The 15,863-nt window shown below is 43.1% G+C and overlaps 1 protein-coding gene and 1 pseudogene across 1 annotated transcript in view; both read right to left on the bottom strand.

Annotated features, from left to right (window-relative positions):
- TANGO6 (transport and golgi organization 6 homolog) overlaps positions 1-15,863 on the bottom strand; it is a 189,208-nt gene that overhangs the window by 28,355 nt on the left and 144,990 nt on the right. Inside the window, exon 17 of the mRNA XM_077755658.1 lies at positions 8,829-8,942. Coding sequence (XP_077611784.1) covers positions 8,829-8,942 — 114 coding nt within the window. The remainder of the gene's footprint in view (positions 1-8,828; positions 8,943-15,863) is intronic.
- On the bottom strand, positions 5,915-7,317 carry LOC144224469 (mesoderm-specific transcript homolog protein-like; annotated as a pseudogene).

The raw sequence follows: 15,863 nt of genomic DNA, 5'->3' as shown, positions 1-15,863 counted from the left end.
TACAGGGGAATAATTATTACCTGGATCCCAGTCATGTTTACATAAATGTTCTTTTCATTTACTCTTCACACAGAGCCTTCGATTTGTTAAAAGGAGCAATGTGTGAAACTGGCTCTGGGAAGGAACTGGGCCCGTTTACTGTACACATAGCACCAAAACCACACCAAATGTTGCCAAAATAACTTTCAAGACAGAACAAAACCAATAAAAGGAAGGAAAGTTTCCATTCAGCTTGCCCGTTTACTTATAACTTGCCATTTGTGCTGTGTCAGAGATTAAGTGTCATACCCTCCTCAGGTCCCAGTTCTTGGTCTGGACAAACAGGAAACCAGGTGAACCCAGGATGCATGCACTCAGTCTTTCAGATGGACCATGGGTAACTGCTGTAACCCAAAAAGCATGACATCACACATGAGCCATTTCTTTTTCTTTAAGCCAGGGTTTCCTTTCTCTCTCACAAACACGTAGGAGAGTAACCTCTGACTACATAAATGTTCGTGAAGCCACGGTTCATTATGTTATCAGGAAGAGGCTTCTGTCATCAGAATCCAACTCTGGACTTGAAGAAGGAATTAACAGTCATTCCTGGGTGGAGACCTGGGTTTGGCTCAGAACCTGACTCAGCCATCAGTTAATCCCAAACTCTTCCTCCAGAAGATGTTTCCAGGGTTTGCTTATTTTTAAAGACAGTGTTAACACTTGTTTATCATCTTGGGGCACCTGGGTGGCTCAGATGGAAGAGCACGTGACTCTTGATCTTGGGGTTGTGAGTTCAAGCCCCATGTTGGATGCAGAGATTATTTAAAATAAAAAATAAAAAATAAATTATCATCTTGAAGGAATGGGTTCTAAAGGCTACTACTTATCTCCTACTAAACAGAATATAGATTAGGTTTTTGTCACCTAAAATTAGTGATTAGAAGAAAGAAAAGCTATGCTCCAAGAATTACCTTTTAATATTAAAAAGCAAGGGAGAATGCAGCACCTGTGTGGCTCAGTCAGTTGAACATCTGACTCTTGAGTTCAGTTCAGGTCAGGATCTCATGGATTGGGAGGTGGAGCCTTGCACTGGGCTCTGTGCGGACAATGGGAAGCCTGACTGGGATTCTCTCTCTCTGCCGCTTCCCTGCTCACACATGCTCACTCACTCTCTCTCTCAAAATAAATAAACATTAAAAATAAAAATGCAAGGGAGAAAGTTTCAATATATAATGCTGCCACATTCATAGTCACTGTAAACCTATATGCAAAGTTCTCAAGTACCTCATAGTTCTTAGAAGTCAGCTTTCTGCAGACTATGTAGAGGGCTGTAGTATTGGTTATCTCAATAAATCTAGAATAGTCAATCCCAAAGTACTCATTCTTTTTTTCTAAGATCATCAACTTTCCCCCCCTATTATATACAGCCAATTCTCGTTATTCATGGTAGTTCTGTTCTATAAAGTTGCCACGAACAATGAATTAGTGGAGACTGAAACATTGCTCCTAGAGGAAATATAGGCTTAGGTTTCTGAGAGCCTCTGGTCATTCTGGTATTTTTATTTATTTATTTTTTTAATGTTTTATTTCATTTTGAGAGAAACAGAATGCAAGTAGAGGAGGGGCAGAGAGAGAGGGAGATAGGATCCCAAGCAGGAGCCACACCATCAGCACAGAGCCCAGCATGAGGCTTGAACTCACAAACTGTGAGATCATGACCTGAGCCAAAATCAAGAGTCAGATGCTTAACTGACTGAGCCACCCAGGAGCCTCCTCCTTCTTGTTTAAAGCAAGCATGTATCTCACTTGGCCAAAGGTCCAGGCAGAGATTCAGGGAGACAGAATTTGGGAATCCTTTCTCTGGAACTATCCATTCCAGGATGTCCCCCTCTCTGTCCTGAAACTGCCGTTTCCCCAGATCCAATGTTCTGGTTTCCCAGGCTAGAAAGACTGTGTATCTCCACCAGCACCCCTCCTGCATTGCAGTTGCTCCCAGATAGACTTTTTCCTAAGTTAAAGCCAAGAAAACAGAAACTTACTCCATACAATGCCTGTCGTCTGGGCATGGACTCCCCATAAGAATGTGCCTGCATGTGACCACTCTCCAGTGTCTCAAGGTAGCTGCTTACTATATTATGTCCAGAATTTAGAGTTCTAGCTGAAGGAGGGCCAGTGTCGTAGGCTATTACTCAGCCATTACTACCCCAATTATTCATTATTGTCTTTGGAAGGAATTTATGAAAATGGATGTTCTAAACATTTACAACACTTAAACAAGTCACTGTGCAAAGATCTGGGAAGGTCTGGATAGTTCAGCACTAGTTTTTCATTCTGTTGCTCAGCTTACCCTCTGCATGTGGAGAAGGGTTGTTCTGAAACCGGAAGCCAACAGAAGGCACATATCTAAACATACCTCCTCCCCTTAGTACTCCTAGTAAATTTAACTTTTAGCAAGGGTAAGGTAGAATCAGTTAAATGGGAGTTCCTTCTGGCTTCTCCTAGGCTTCAGGCTATAATGGGAATAAATTAAGAGTTAACATATATGGCCGTAAGGCCAAAACGAGGCTAAGCAGAGAAAGTAAGTTTTTCAATAAGAGAGTGCATGCTACATATACCCCAATGTTCATAGCAGCACTCTCAACAAAAGCCAAAACATGGAAAGAGCCTAAGTGTCCATCAGTGGACGAATAGATCAAGAAGATGTGGTTTATCTATACAATGGAATATTACATGGCAATGAGAAAGAATGAAATCTGGCCATGTGTACCAACATGGACGGACCTTGAGGGTGTTATGTTTAGTGAAATAAGTCAGGCAGAGAAGGACAGATACCATATGTTTGCACATATAGGAGGATTAGGAGAAACTTAACGGAGGACCATGGGGGAGAAGAAGGGGTGAAATAGTGGGGGAGAGGGAGAGAGGCAAACCATGAGAGACTCTTGAATGCTGAGAACAAACTGAGGACTGATGGGTGTGTGTGTGGTGAGGGTGATGGGCATGGAGGAGGGCAGTTGTGGGGATGAGCACTGGGTGTTATATGGAAACCAACTTGACAATAAACTATTTGGAAAAAAAAAAAAAAGAGAGAATGTATGCGAAATCTCCCTCCAATGTGGATATTGTATTGACTGCACAAAATTCTGGCTACTTTTTTTACTTTTTTAAAAAATGTTTTAATTATTTCTGAGAGAGAGACAGCATGAGCAGGGGAGAGTCAGAGAGCGAGGGAAACACAGAATCCAAAACAGGCTCCAGGCTCTGAGCTAGCTGTCAGCACAGAGTCCGATGCGGGGCTTGAACCCACAAACCGTGAGGTCATGACCTGAGATGAAGTCAGACACTCAACTGACTGAGCCATCAAGGCGGCCCCTGGCTACTTTTTAAAAAATGTTTATTCATTTTTGAGAGAGAGACAGAAACAGAGACAGAGAGACAGAGCACAAGTGGGGAGGGGCAGAGAGAGAGGGAGACACAAAATCCGAAGCAGGCTCCAGGCTCTGAGCTGTCAGCACTGAGCCAAATGTGGTACTTGAACTCAACGAACCATGAGATCATGACCTGAACAGAAACCAACTGAGCCACCCAGGCACCCCATATTCTGGCTACTTTTGAATGAGAAAGAGGTAAAAGCTATCTCTTGAGTTGGGGTAGTGATGTCTTCCCTCTTTGATCCCAATCTGTCTTCTGATCTTCTGAATATCCACCTCTTCCTGGACCCTGTACCCCCTTTCTAAGCTGCCAGAGCCACAGAGGCCCTTAGCGGCACATCGAAAGGCAAGAGAAAACTCATGGGACCCTGGAAGTCTGTCTGACACTCTATAACTTGAAAACTAGTGATTAGAAGGGACACACACACACATACACACACACACACATACACACCTTCATCAACAAAGTGGCACTTTCATTTCAGCTGTTCCTGGGGGCAAAACAGCAGAAAAGATAAATCCTATAGATTGAAAGCTTTGTGGTTATCTCCGTTTCTCATTAAAGTGCCCCTGATTATAATCACACCCACGATTACAAGATTTAACACACCTGGTCTTCAGGATGCACCAGGAAGAGGAATCATACATTCATCTCGTCCCGTTTCCTTTTCTTTAGTCACTGAGTAAGCACAATTTATAAATTTCTGTGAGTGCAGAATAGAGCTGGTTTGGAGAACAGGAGAGAGGTTTTCTATTCACATGGCTTTTTGAAAGTGACAATCATCTTCCACGGCCACAAATTATGTTAGCACCGGTGAGACCTGGAGTGTTGCTTTCATTGGCTACACACAGATGTGAGATATCTGAGTACCAGGGTTTCTATTTCTTCTCTCACTTTGCAAATCAGACACATTCTCTCTCTTTCCCTCCCTTCCTCACTCAGGGTGTGTGTGCACTTGTAGAGGTTTTCTTTTTTGCTACTTTAGTAAAAATTCATTTTTATTCATAGAAAATAAACATTTATTCCAGTTTCAGTTGTTATACCTGATGTTGCTAATAAAAAAAATTTTTAAATACTTAATCCTGTTTTGACTGAAACAATTGAAACTGTGGCTTAAAAAATATATTCAGCACCATTTGCTCATAGGCCTTTCAGTATCTGTTCTTAATGTTTCTGGAACTTTCCTGTCTGTAGAGTACAGGAATTACTGAGCTACATGAGAAGGACTCTCTGGAACAACCAATGAGAATGTAAGCAATTGTCATAAAAGGAACCCATGTACATTCAGCACGGTAGCCTAGATGATACGATCCCCTCTCCTCCAGCTCAGGAGGGGCGTGCTCCTGAGCACTGAGGGATGAAGAGTCTTACTGTTATCTGCTGTTAGAATTAGCTAATAACAGTAAACCTCTGGCTCAGATGCTACTGGTCCTCAATATCCTGTGATTTTAGGAAATTCTATAAATAGTTTGCATTTAATTCAATTTATTCAGAAATTAAACCTATGTGGGGCACCTGGGTGGCTTAGTCGGTTAAGCGTCCGACTTTCGCTTAGGTCATGATCTCGTGGTTCGTGGGTTCGAGCCCTGCGTCGGGCTCTGTGCTGACTGCCAGCTCGGAGCCTGGAGCCTGTTTCAGTCTGTGTCTCCCTCTCTCTCTGACCCTCCCCTGCTCATGCTGTCTCTCTCTCTCTCTCTCTCTCTCTCTCCTAGAAATAAATAAAACATTAAAAAAAAATTTTTTTTAAAAGTTAAAAAAAAAAAAGAAATTAAACCTATGTAATAAGGTTCACCACTCTGCCAGAGTATCTCCTGGTTTAGTATCCTTATAAAATACGTGTAATACTTGCAGGTAAATCATAGTCTTAAAGTATACTTAGAATACTGCATTATTCAAACCAAAACCTATTTTAACAAAATGTCTATAATTAAAAGTAGCTGATGAAACAAAATCCAAAGTTATGACAAGGGAGACTCACTCTCAATAAGCTGTGTTGCTTAGAGAACTTTAAAAAGCATGTGCCCTGGGGCGCCTAGGTGGCTCATTCGGTTGAGCCTCTGACTCTTGGTTTTGGCTCAGGTCAAGATCCCAGGGTCTTGGGATCCAGACCGGCAGGGAGCCCTGCATTGGGCTTCACACTGAGTGTGGAGTCTGCTTAAGATTCTTTTTCTCTCCCTCTGTCCCTCTCCCCCACTTGTACTCTCTGAAATAAAAATAAAAATAAAAACATAAACATAAATAAAAGGCATGTCACCTTAAAGCCATTCAAATACAGGTAGGGCACACCCTCTCCTCATTTTTTACCATAGGATTCCAATCGAGGATGGTCCAGAAATTAGCATTTCTAAATATTTCAGGAAAGTCCATAGAAATATTAAAAAGACTTTTAAGACTCTCTGTCTTCTCATATCAGTGAGCAGTAGTGCTCCTCAGAATTTCCTAATAGAGCCAAGACAAAGGCAAGTCACACACTCGCTCAGATGTTAGAAGAATGGGGGGGTGACTACTGGGTCACCCTTAGCCAGAGCTTCTCCAGGCTTTTAACTATATGCTGACGGCCAGTGTGGGTCAGGTGGACTTCAGTGAGAGAACAGTGCTTGGTGGTCAGGATCTCTTTGTACATTTCTTCCTAAATGGAATACACAACAGGTTAGGGAGTAGAGGAGGTAACACAGGGAAGTTACTCTTTCCAGCTCAGAAGGAGTGGAGTTGATGAAGCCCATATATGCATTCAAGAAGCCCATGGAATCCTCAGGCTCTAGAGAGTGGCCATCTAGAATTGAGACTGTGGACCATGGGAACATTTTCCTGCACAGCTCCAAAAACTCTGGATAGAGATTCACGGGATCCAATGGCTCAAAGATAAAATGAACAGGAAAGTCACAGAAGCAAGAGCTCCACTCAGCGTGTTCTAAATTTCTTTCTTTGCGTGATGTACCACAAAGAGACTGTTGATAACTAAGTTCCCATCATTGTTGCGTATCCTTGCTGCCCACATCCCACAGCTCACTCCCCAGAGCATTTGATGTACGGCCCATAGACTGGGGTGAGACCTTGGGAGAATACAAATAGTTCATCAATCATGTGAGAATGGGTGATAGCATGCCTCCATTAAAAATTTTTTTTCAATGTTTATTTAGTTTTGAGAGAGACAGAGAGTGAACATGGGAGGGGCAAAGAGGGAGGGAGACACAGAATCTGAAGCAGGCTCCAGGCTCTGAGCTGTGAGCACAGAGCCTGATGCAGAGCTCGAACCCACGAACCACGAGACCATGGCCTGACCGAAGTTGGATGCCTAACCAGCTGAGCCACCGAGGTGCCCCAGCATGCCTCCATTTTTGAGCAGCTTTTGGAAGAGCAGATGGTGAAATATACCTCCATTTGTCAGGGACTCTTTATGGTAAGTTGAGGAGATCATTTCTGCTTGAACCTATAGAGTACCTTCTGAGCAACAATATCTTTGTAATCATGAGACAAAAGGTTGATCCTCTGGTTTTGGAGCCCCAGATGCCACAAAAGTGCCTCTGTAATGCTGGCCCACTCAAATACGGTGCAGTGATGCAGTCTTGGTTCGTCACTGCAACCAAAGCCCGAGAAACCAAGGGCAATCACTTGCTAAAACCTCAGGATCAGACCTTCCCAAATCTTGTATGAATCACAGCTGGAAGCTGGAAGCCTGGGTAAAAGCACAACCGTCTCAGGATTTCCAACCATACTCCCAGAGTCTTGGAAGAAGATGCGCAGTCTCTCGCAGGTGAAAAATTTGCCTGACAACTGCCACGAGCAAAGAGCCGGAGAAAGCTGGTGTGCGGGGAAACGCAGATAGGCCACAAACAGGGGCAGGGCTAGCAACCCCACCCGAACCCACGCCTCCCTCATTTTGTGGAGGTGACCTCGGTGCAGCATGGCTGCGTCTTATCCCCTGCCGCCCGGCACAGCAGTTTGGAGCAGCCGGGGCCACGGTGCAAGACAAGCAGTGCGTAGGGCTAAGTACCCAGGTGTGCTGGCTACCACGGCCCACTTAACACGGTTGTACAGCCTTATTTTAATGGCACTGTAATTCATATTTTATTTTTTTTTATTTTTTATTTTTTAAATATTTTTTTATTTATTTCTAGGACAGAGAGAGACAGCGTGAGCAGGGGAGGGTCAGAGAGAGAGGGAGTCACAGACCGAAACAGGCTCCAGGCTCTGAGCTGGCAGTCAGCACAGAGCCCGACGCGGGGCTCGAACCCACGAACCGCGAGATCATGACCTAAGCGAAAGTCGGACGCTTAACCGACTAAGCCACCCAGGCGCCCCTGTAATTCATATTTTAAACTAAAATTTTATTTTGGAATAGTTTTAGATTTACAGATAAGTTGCAAAGATAGCACAGAGAATTCCTGTATACTTGTCACCCAGTTTCCCCTGTTGTTAACAACTTACGTATCAATGGTTGTATTTGTCAAGGGTTTTGTAGGTCTTGAGGATGGGTGAAAAACACTTTCTCGACTCCTGCTTGTAGAGCAGATTCTCATCAAGGGCAGTTTGTACCCGATAGCAATTTATTTAATTAATCTGCATTACTGAGTTGTGATCTGTGTCTCCCACACCACCATCAAGGTCCTAGATAATAACTAGGGGACAAGTGATGGATGAGTCCATGCTTGCACAAAAATGGTGTCAAGAACTCAATACAGCAAAATTCTATCATGAATAAAGCCTGTGGGTCTGACAAAACAAACACTCTTCTAATGGCTTCACTGACAGTTAAATACTGATACGCCAGCCACCGATGAGCACTGTGGATGCCAGGAAGTGAATTATTAATGTAAACTCTCTCTATAAACCCAACTGGGAATGAGTTTCCATTAAAATCAAGAGGCAAATTAATTTAGGGGTCACTCATTCTTAGCACACATATGGATACATATACTTTCTTCCCGTACTGGCCACACACTCGGGAGAAATCCAACCAAACCCATTTGGAGGAGGAAAAAAGTTTCATCTCATGGATTGAATTCATGGCTAGAGAGGAAACATTTTAAATGAGATCCTTTAGTAATTCGGTATGAACAGTGAAATGAGTCAGGGAGACAAGCTGCTAAAGTCCAGGCTACACAGGAAAGATGAGTGTGTTCCCGTCAGCTCACCTGGAGCCTGCCCTCACCAGGACTCCGAGCTGCAATCTAGAAACTTGGGCTCTGGTTCTGCTTCAGCAGTGAGGGTGTAGTTTGCCTAATATTTCAGAGGAAATAAGGACTCCTATTAAAGATATAAACAATATAACTTTCCTACTGCAAAATAAAATTTGTGCCGATGGACTCACCTGCACGGATCTGCCCAGGGAAAAGGTCTGAGGCCTCCTGTGGTGAAACGGGAGCAGAAAAAACCAAAAAGGTAGGGAAACTGCATACAGTAAGAAACTGACTTACTTCAGTAGCTTTCTGGCTGAGACCCCGAAACAGCAGCACAATCACGTGGATGGCAGCTCTGCGCACTTGAACTTCGTGGTCTGTTTTAGCCACAGCAATCAGGCAAGCTGTTACCTAGGAGGGCAAGAAGAAAAGTCAATAAAATTCAGGGTTGCCCAATTACCTAAAGCTTTTCAACTATGTTCCACTTTCTACACATTCACCACAAACAATCTGGTGTAGAGAGAGGTGGATAGTTTCTTCATGCTCAATAAAGAGAGAGAGAGAGAGATCTAGTGAGAGAGAGAGATTTAGTCTAGCTTTTCCAGAAAAGGGCAAAATCTGGTTTGGAATTCAGAAGGAAAATTAGGGAGTCAGAAGGGATATGTGTATAAAACAAAGGGATGGTCAAGTATTTCCTCAAAAGTGGGAGGAAACGTTACTTGTGCCCCTTTGGGGATGCTAAATTAAAGGAAGGAAAGATGGTCCAAAACACAGTGGCTTCTAGGGAATGGGACTATGGGGATTTAGCTAAGTAGGCTTCAGAGTTCAAGGCCCAGCATGAATAGGAATGCGCCGCTAATGAAAAATTATAGCCCAGGGACAGAGAAATACATAAATATTCTAACGATCTTCTTCCGCATGTCTGGGGTGTCCTGGTCCTGCAAATCTAGCATACCCCACCATGTGAGCCACCCAGGGCCAATTTCAGAGTCTCCCCGGACTTCTTCATGTGTATAATAGGTTTTTCAGTGCTCATTTACTTTAAAAGAGCTCTATAACAGAAAAGAGTATAGATTACTAGCACAACATGGTGCCAGATATATAGCTAATAATTATATGCCGTAAAATAAGAACATTTCTAGACCCTGTTACTACCCTGCCCCCATCCCACTCCTGAGAACAAAAATATTTTAAAACCTCAATAAAGAGATACTACTAAAAACAATGGCAAAAAACCTTTCTGAGGCATTCATGCAAGATTTAAAAATTAAAAACAAAGATTTTGAAAGTGTGACCAATGGAACAACAATCTGAAGGTAAGTCTCAATTCTTCAACTGGCTTCTCACATACTTTGTTTACTGAATGAGTGTATTTCTTGGCCAACCATGGAAGGATTTCTAACCATGATAAAAAAAAAAATAGCCAGATTGTGTATTTGGAAACATGTATAAATACATATTATGTTTAAAGAATGGTCTTTAAAAAGGTTTTAAAAAAGAATACAGGCACGAACGAGGAAATAGGCTTGTGCAGAAATTTTAACTATGCAGGTTGTATTTTTCACAGCTTTCAAACAGTTGGGCATAGTTCAAAGTGTCTAATTAATCAGTGATGGCAGAGAGATTAGAAGAAGTAGCTCGTTCTTAAATATAATTGCATCTGTGATGTACTGGCACTTAATCAAGTTGTACATCTATTAGACAAACTTGCATCTTGCAAGTGAAGGGAAATCCCAGGAAATCTCAACTCTTTGGGGGCTGTGTTTCAGTAAGATCCAGCAAGCTCTTTCTGCTTTCGACCTGGGACACCCTGACCCAAGGCCATCAGTGGCTTCTATGCCCGTGGCATTAACGGTGGAAGCAATTCAGTCTTAGCAGGAATTCCTTGGGTAACCTCCAAACAGGTAACAATATAATAGCTACCTCCACTTGCAGGCTTAGTATTTACAAGGTAAGAGCTGAAATCAGAGAGACAAGTTAGAGCTAGGTCTGAGTCCTTCCTGACACAAAGAGGTTTAGCCTATTCAGTCTAGTTAAAGTACAAAAACCAGCCTGGAGCCACATAATGTGCAGATGCTCCCAAGCCTTTTGCCTGTCTCCCTCTGGGTTTAGTTTGGGGCCCACATTTCCACATTTGGTGGACCAAGACTTCCTGGACTCTGGCTTGGCCACCTCTGTGCTCCCACACTACACTGAGCACGTTGTGCCTCAGCTCCCAATGAGTCCAGCTCTGGCTGTCAGATATTAATCCCACAATCAGGAGAGGCATAAGAATTCTGGCTGGAAAAGGGCTTGCCCTATAAGGCCAGTGGTGTAATCCTTGTGCCACTTTAAGTCATGGCTGAGAGAAGAGCTGGTTATTGCAAGCTTTGGTGACATCAGTTGGAATGGGCTCCTGCTTGCTATAGACTGTTATTTATGCACTGGAAAGGACCCAGTCCATCTGCAACCAGCCATCGAGGATGATCAGGAAGAGGCCCATAAAAGGAAGTGTGTTTATGAACCTTCCTCAACACCTCTGTCACAAAGACCAAATCCTATGAAACATACGATGGTCAATTATGCAAAATGTTGTGTTTTTTTTTTATAAGTTTATTTACTTTTGAAAGAGAGAGAATTTGAACAGGGGAGATGCAGAGAGAGGGAGACACAGAATCCAAAGCAAGCTCCAGGCTCTGAGCTGTCAGCACAGAGCCCAACACGGGGCTCGAACTCATGAACCGCAAAGTCATGACCTGAGCAGAAGTCGGATGCTTAACTGACTGAGCCACCCCGACGCCCTTTGCAAAATGTTTTTAAAGCATCAGAATTTTAATAAGGTCTTGCAGATACCATCTAGAGACGGGAACAGCCTTCTGTTCAGGTCATGGTCCCATAACGAACTTGTAATGTTGCTCTCCTGCAGGCCACAGAGGCAGACCCCTTGTCAAACCCTAGAAGCAGGGAGGATGCATGGCCACTGTCTTCCATCTACCCAGTCGGAACAAGTCACTCCCATACTTAGACTCTCTCACCTTCAACCCCAAGGACACACTTAACATTGCTTTTCACCTCTAAAAAACTTGGGAAATAGATAGATGATGTAAGGTCTTTACTTATTTATGAATTGGTGTGATATTTCTATTCTGTTCTGTTCCTAAATCCTCCCAGAGGACGAAACCCATCCTATGTGATCTTCATGTTGCCTGCCGTCAGGGTCAGTGTATCTATTCTAGTAAACCACACTGTGGAAGGCTCTCTTGTCGTCACTGCCTAAAACACATACCTCATATCCATTCTGAGAACCTTGCAAAGAGGAAGACGATGATTCCTCTGCAGACACTATAAGTCAGTTTAAGCAATTTAACACTTGATGGGAACCAACAGGAATAAGGAAAAACATCACTTCCCAAATAGCTGACACATACCAAGCATACTCGGAACTACATCAATAAAGATAATACAAATAACAAGATTGCCAAAAACCAACTTTGGAAAATTCCAGGAGAGAAGGTACCAGAGTTGAGATATGTATCTAGAAAGCAGGACTTCAATTTTCGAATTGCATTTTCATCCCTTTTCTTAATACTTTCTTTGGTAAAATTTCAGTTGGTCTACTTACTTAGGTGAAACTAGACCATCTACCCTTCTACTTCATCAACTAAGAAACCTAAGAACAAAGGCGGTACAGTCTCCAATTCATACGTGCTCAGCTTGCGCACTTAACCTGCCATGAAGGAGAACCATGGTGAGTCTGTTAGCTTCTGGAGGGTCTCCTAGGATGTGCACTCCAGTCCTCATCTCATGGGCCCACGCAGCCTCAATGTGTACTTAGGGAACTGCATCAGTCATGGCGAAACTGGTAATCCAGTCGGATCATTCACTGGGATCAGACCTGGAAAGCTCAGGTTTATGAAATTCTGGGCACCACATTAAAAGTGGATTTCCCTATGGACTTCTAACCTAGGGCACATTTTACTTGCTGTACTGAGGATGGGCCTCTCGCTGTGATTCCCTTCCATCATGTTTACTTTCCAGGGAGAGCGATAAGGTGAAAATGCCTATCAAGTTTTGATTTCAAGCACCACAGCTCTTAACAAGAATAAGGAGAATTAGGGAGAAATAACAATGCTCTCCAAACAGGTTAAATCTTGACATCAAGAGAGAGGAAAAACCTGAATTTCCAGCACAGGGACTGAAGGGGTTGATCCTATCTTTTATATTCCTTCCCTACCAGCAAATACCATCAAGAATAGACAGTGCCCAAATCTGGACCACCCAACAGGTAGGACAGCTTTCTTCAGATGCCCAATAGTTACAGCTACAGCCCTCCCAGGTCAGATCATGTTAGAAGAGACGATGGTGGTTTGTTCAATTTTATACCAAAACAGATTGCACCCCTCCTCTTCTCTGCTGCCTGACACTTGATCAATGTAAACTTCTTGCTGCCCTGGTAAGTCTGAGGGTCCCAGCTGTGTGTTCCCTCAGCACCTTTTGCTTATATCTGTCATATCGCTCTAGTCCAGTGTCTATTCATTCTTCTGTGTTTCCCATTCTACTGAGATTTCCTTGGGAGAAGAGACCGTGTGCTTCATCTCTATGCTCCAGTATACTTGGAACATGACAAATGCTCACAGAGAATTCCTTCAGTTTGCAGCCAAAGGCCGGTCTCCCCCAAGTTCCTCCTCCACCAGAACATACTACAAAAGAGTTAAGAGCTTTCATGGGACACTTAAGGAACTGTCACAGGGAATGACATAGTAATTAAAAAAAATAAGATCATTTCATTCTGCTGCTTTGGTTTCCCAACTCACTCAATGTAAAAGCCAAACTCCTTATGAGGCTCCATCAAGACTGCCATCACCTCTCTGACACACTGGCCTTGCTGTTCAGTGCTATATGAAGCATGCACCTGCCCCAGGGCCTTTGTACTTGTTGCTCCCTGCACCTAGAATGCTCTCTTCCCAGTATCTGTCTCAACCAGCCCCTTCCTTCTTTCAGGTCTTACCTCAGGTGTTACTCATCAGTGAAGCTTTTCCTGTTCATCCAAGTTCACATACAATAACAAGTTCCCTTTATGCCCCTTCCCTTTCTAGATTCATTTCCTTAGCACTTACTCCATCTGACGCAGTCTATATTTATTTACTTCCTTACTTATTCGTGACCCACCTCCCCTTTCTAGAACATCAGCCACATAAGGAAAGGAACTTTGTTGTGTTCACAGCTGGATCCCCACCATCTAGCACACAGCTTGGTTGCAGTCCCTATAAATGTCATAGAGTAAGTGCTCAATAAACAGCTGTTGAAGGTATCAACAAATAAGTGAAGAACTACTTCAGAACCATGCCCAATATCCCCCTTTTCCCATGAGAATGGACAAGAGCGGTCTGACTATAGGAGGGCTCAATGGCTAAGATACTAAGGCTGTCAGGTGTCCAATCATGTTCACACTTGTAGTCCACCCAAGGCAGCTGTTTGGCACTGACGACATGGTGAGCGTGGGATGCTACATAAGAAGGAACATCTAAACAGAAGAGACAGAAATTATGTGGGATAGAAACACCTGGTTTTTCAAATCAGAGGGAATACATCGCCTTCTGAAGTTTCGTTGCCAAAAGCAAGTGCTATTAAGACAGAACTACATGACCCTTCCTGTCAGTAGCTCTACTTGTATGGCAATTCTCTTCCTTTTTAAGCGCACAAAAGCAATTTTTTTTTTTTTTTTTTTTTTTTTGCACAGAAGAAATATTATAAGTGAACTGAAAACATTTATTGGGAGACGATATAGAGTCTGGTTAAGAGCATGGATTCTGAACTGCTTGCCTACATTCAAATCCCAGCCCTCTGCTTCCTATCTGTATGACCTTGGCAACTTAATTTAATTTCTCTGTGCCTCAGTTTCCTTTGTGAGTACTGGATCAGTTGATACATGTAAGGTACTCAGAAAAGTATTAAGCACTTCCTATTATTACTATTTTTAAGATTTAAAACAATTACTTATTTTGCAGTGCCTGGGTAGCTCTGTGGGTTGAGTGTCCAACTCTTGATTTTGGCTCAGATCGTGATCTCACAGTTTGTGGGAATGAGCCCTGTGTTGTGCTTTGTGCTGACAGCACAGAGGTTGCTTGGGATTCTCTCTCTCAGTCTCTCTCTATCCTTCCCTTGGTCTCATGCTCTTTCTTCCCCTCTCTCAAAATAAAAGTTCACTTACTTTGAGAGAGATACAGAGAGAGAGAGAGAGAGATGAGGGTGGGGGAGAGGGGGAGAAAGAGAATCTTAAATAGGTTCCAAGCCATCAGTACAGAGCCTGATGTGGTTCAGATCCCATCAGCCATAAGATCATGACCTGAGCCAAAACCAAGTCAGATACTTAACTGACTGAGCCACTCAGGCATCCCCCCTCCTTTTTTTTTTTTAAAGATTTAAATGTATAATTTATTTATTTCAAGAGAAAGAAAGAGAGAGGAAGTTGTTACTATTTTTAAGACATGTGGGAACCAGTCTTCCCAAATAAGCCTTACCTTCCTTTCATTCAATATTAATCAATAAACACTGCATGTCAAGTATTGTAATGGGTGCTAGGGGGTAGGCAAAGGTAAATAAAGATGGACTCTGCCCTTGTCGTGTTCACAATTTATTAGTGATCATAAACACACCTGGGATTGATGTTTCAGGAAGCCCAGATCTCGAGAAGTGGGGCAGGGTTACTGGACAAGGGGCTGGCCAGGCAGGTACCCCCACAGCGGCAGCTCTTCACATGGATTTTAAGGGCTCTCTTCTGTGTTAGCACTCATGGTAAATGAACAGCGTACTACCTATTCACACTTCATTTCTGAAGGTATAATAAGCAATCCTAGATTCTTGCTATGAGCCAGGAAGTTGTAAAGCTATAATGTAGCCTTATAATGTAGCCCCCGCCTGCCTCTCTTGCCTCAGTTCTGCCACCAACTAACCTCCCACCCCCATTCCTTCACTCCAGCCTTTAGGATCTTCTTACAGTTTTTCAAATACGCCACTGTCTCATACCACAGTGCCTCTGCACTGCTGTTCTTTCTGCTGAAGTGCCTTCTTGGGCTACCCAATTTCTACTTGTTCTAAAGATTTAGGTCCAAGCATCTCTTCCTCTAGCACATCTTTGTCAACACTGAAACCTGACTGATGGGGTCCTAAAATATGCTCGTCCAGTACTTATCACGAAAGACTACAATTGTGGTCATTGATGTCTATGTCTTCCACCAGGTTACCCATGCCTAGAAGGCAAGGTGGTATCTTGTAGGCTTTTGTAACCTTGGCCTCTAATAAAGGGCCTGGCACATTGCAGGTGTTTGGTAAATGTATGACTGGTAACATCTG

This window comes from Crocuta crocuta, unplaced genomic scaffold (genome assembly GCF_008692635.1).
Source record: "Crocuta crocuta isolate KB4526 unplaced genomic scaffold, BGI_CrCroc_1.0 scaffold152, whole genome shotgun sequence".
Lineage (NCBI taxonomy): Eukaryota > Metazoa > Chordata > Mammalia > Carnivora > Hyaenidae > Crocuta > Crocuta crocuta.
This window is presented reverse-complemented; position numbering and strand designations above follow the sequence as displayed.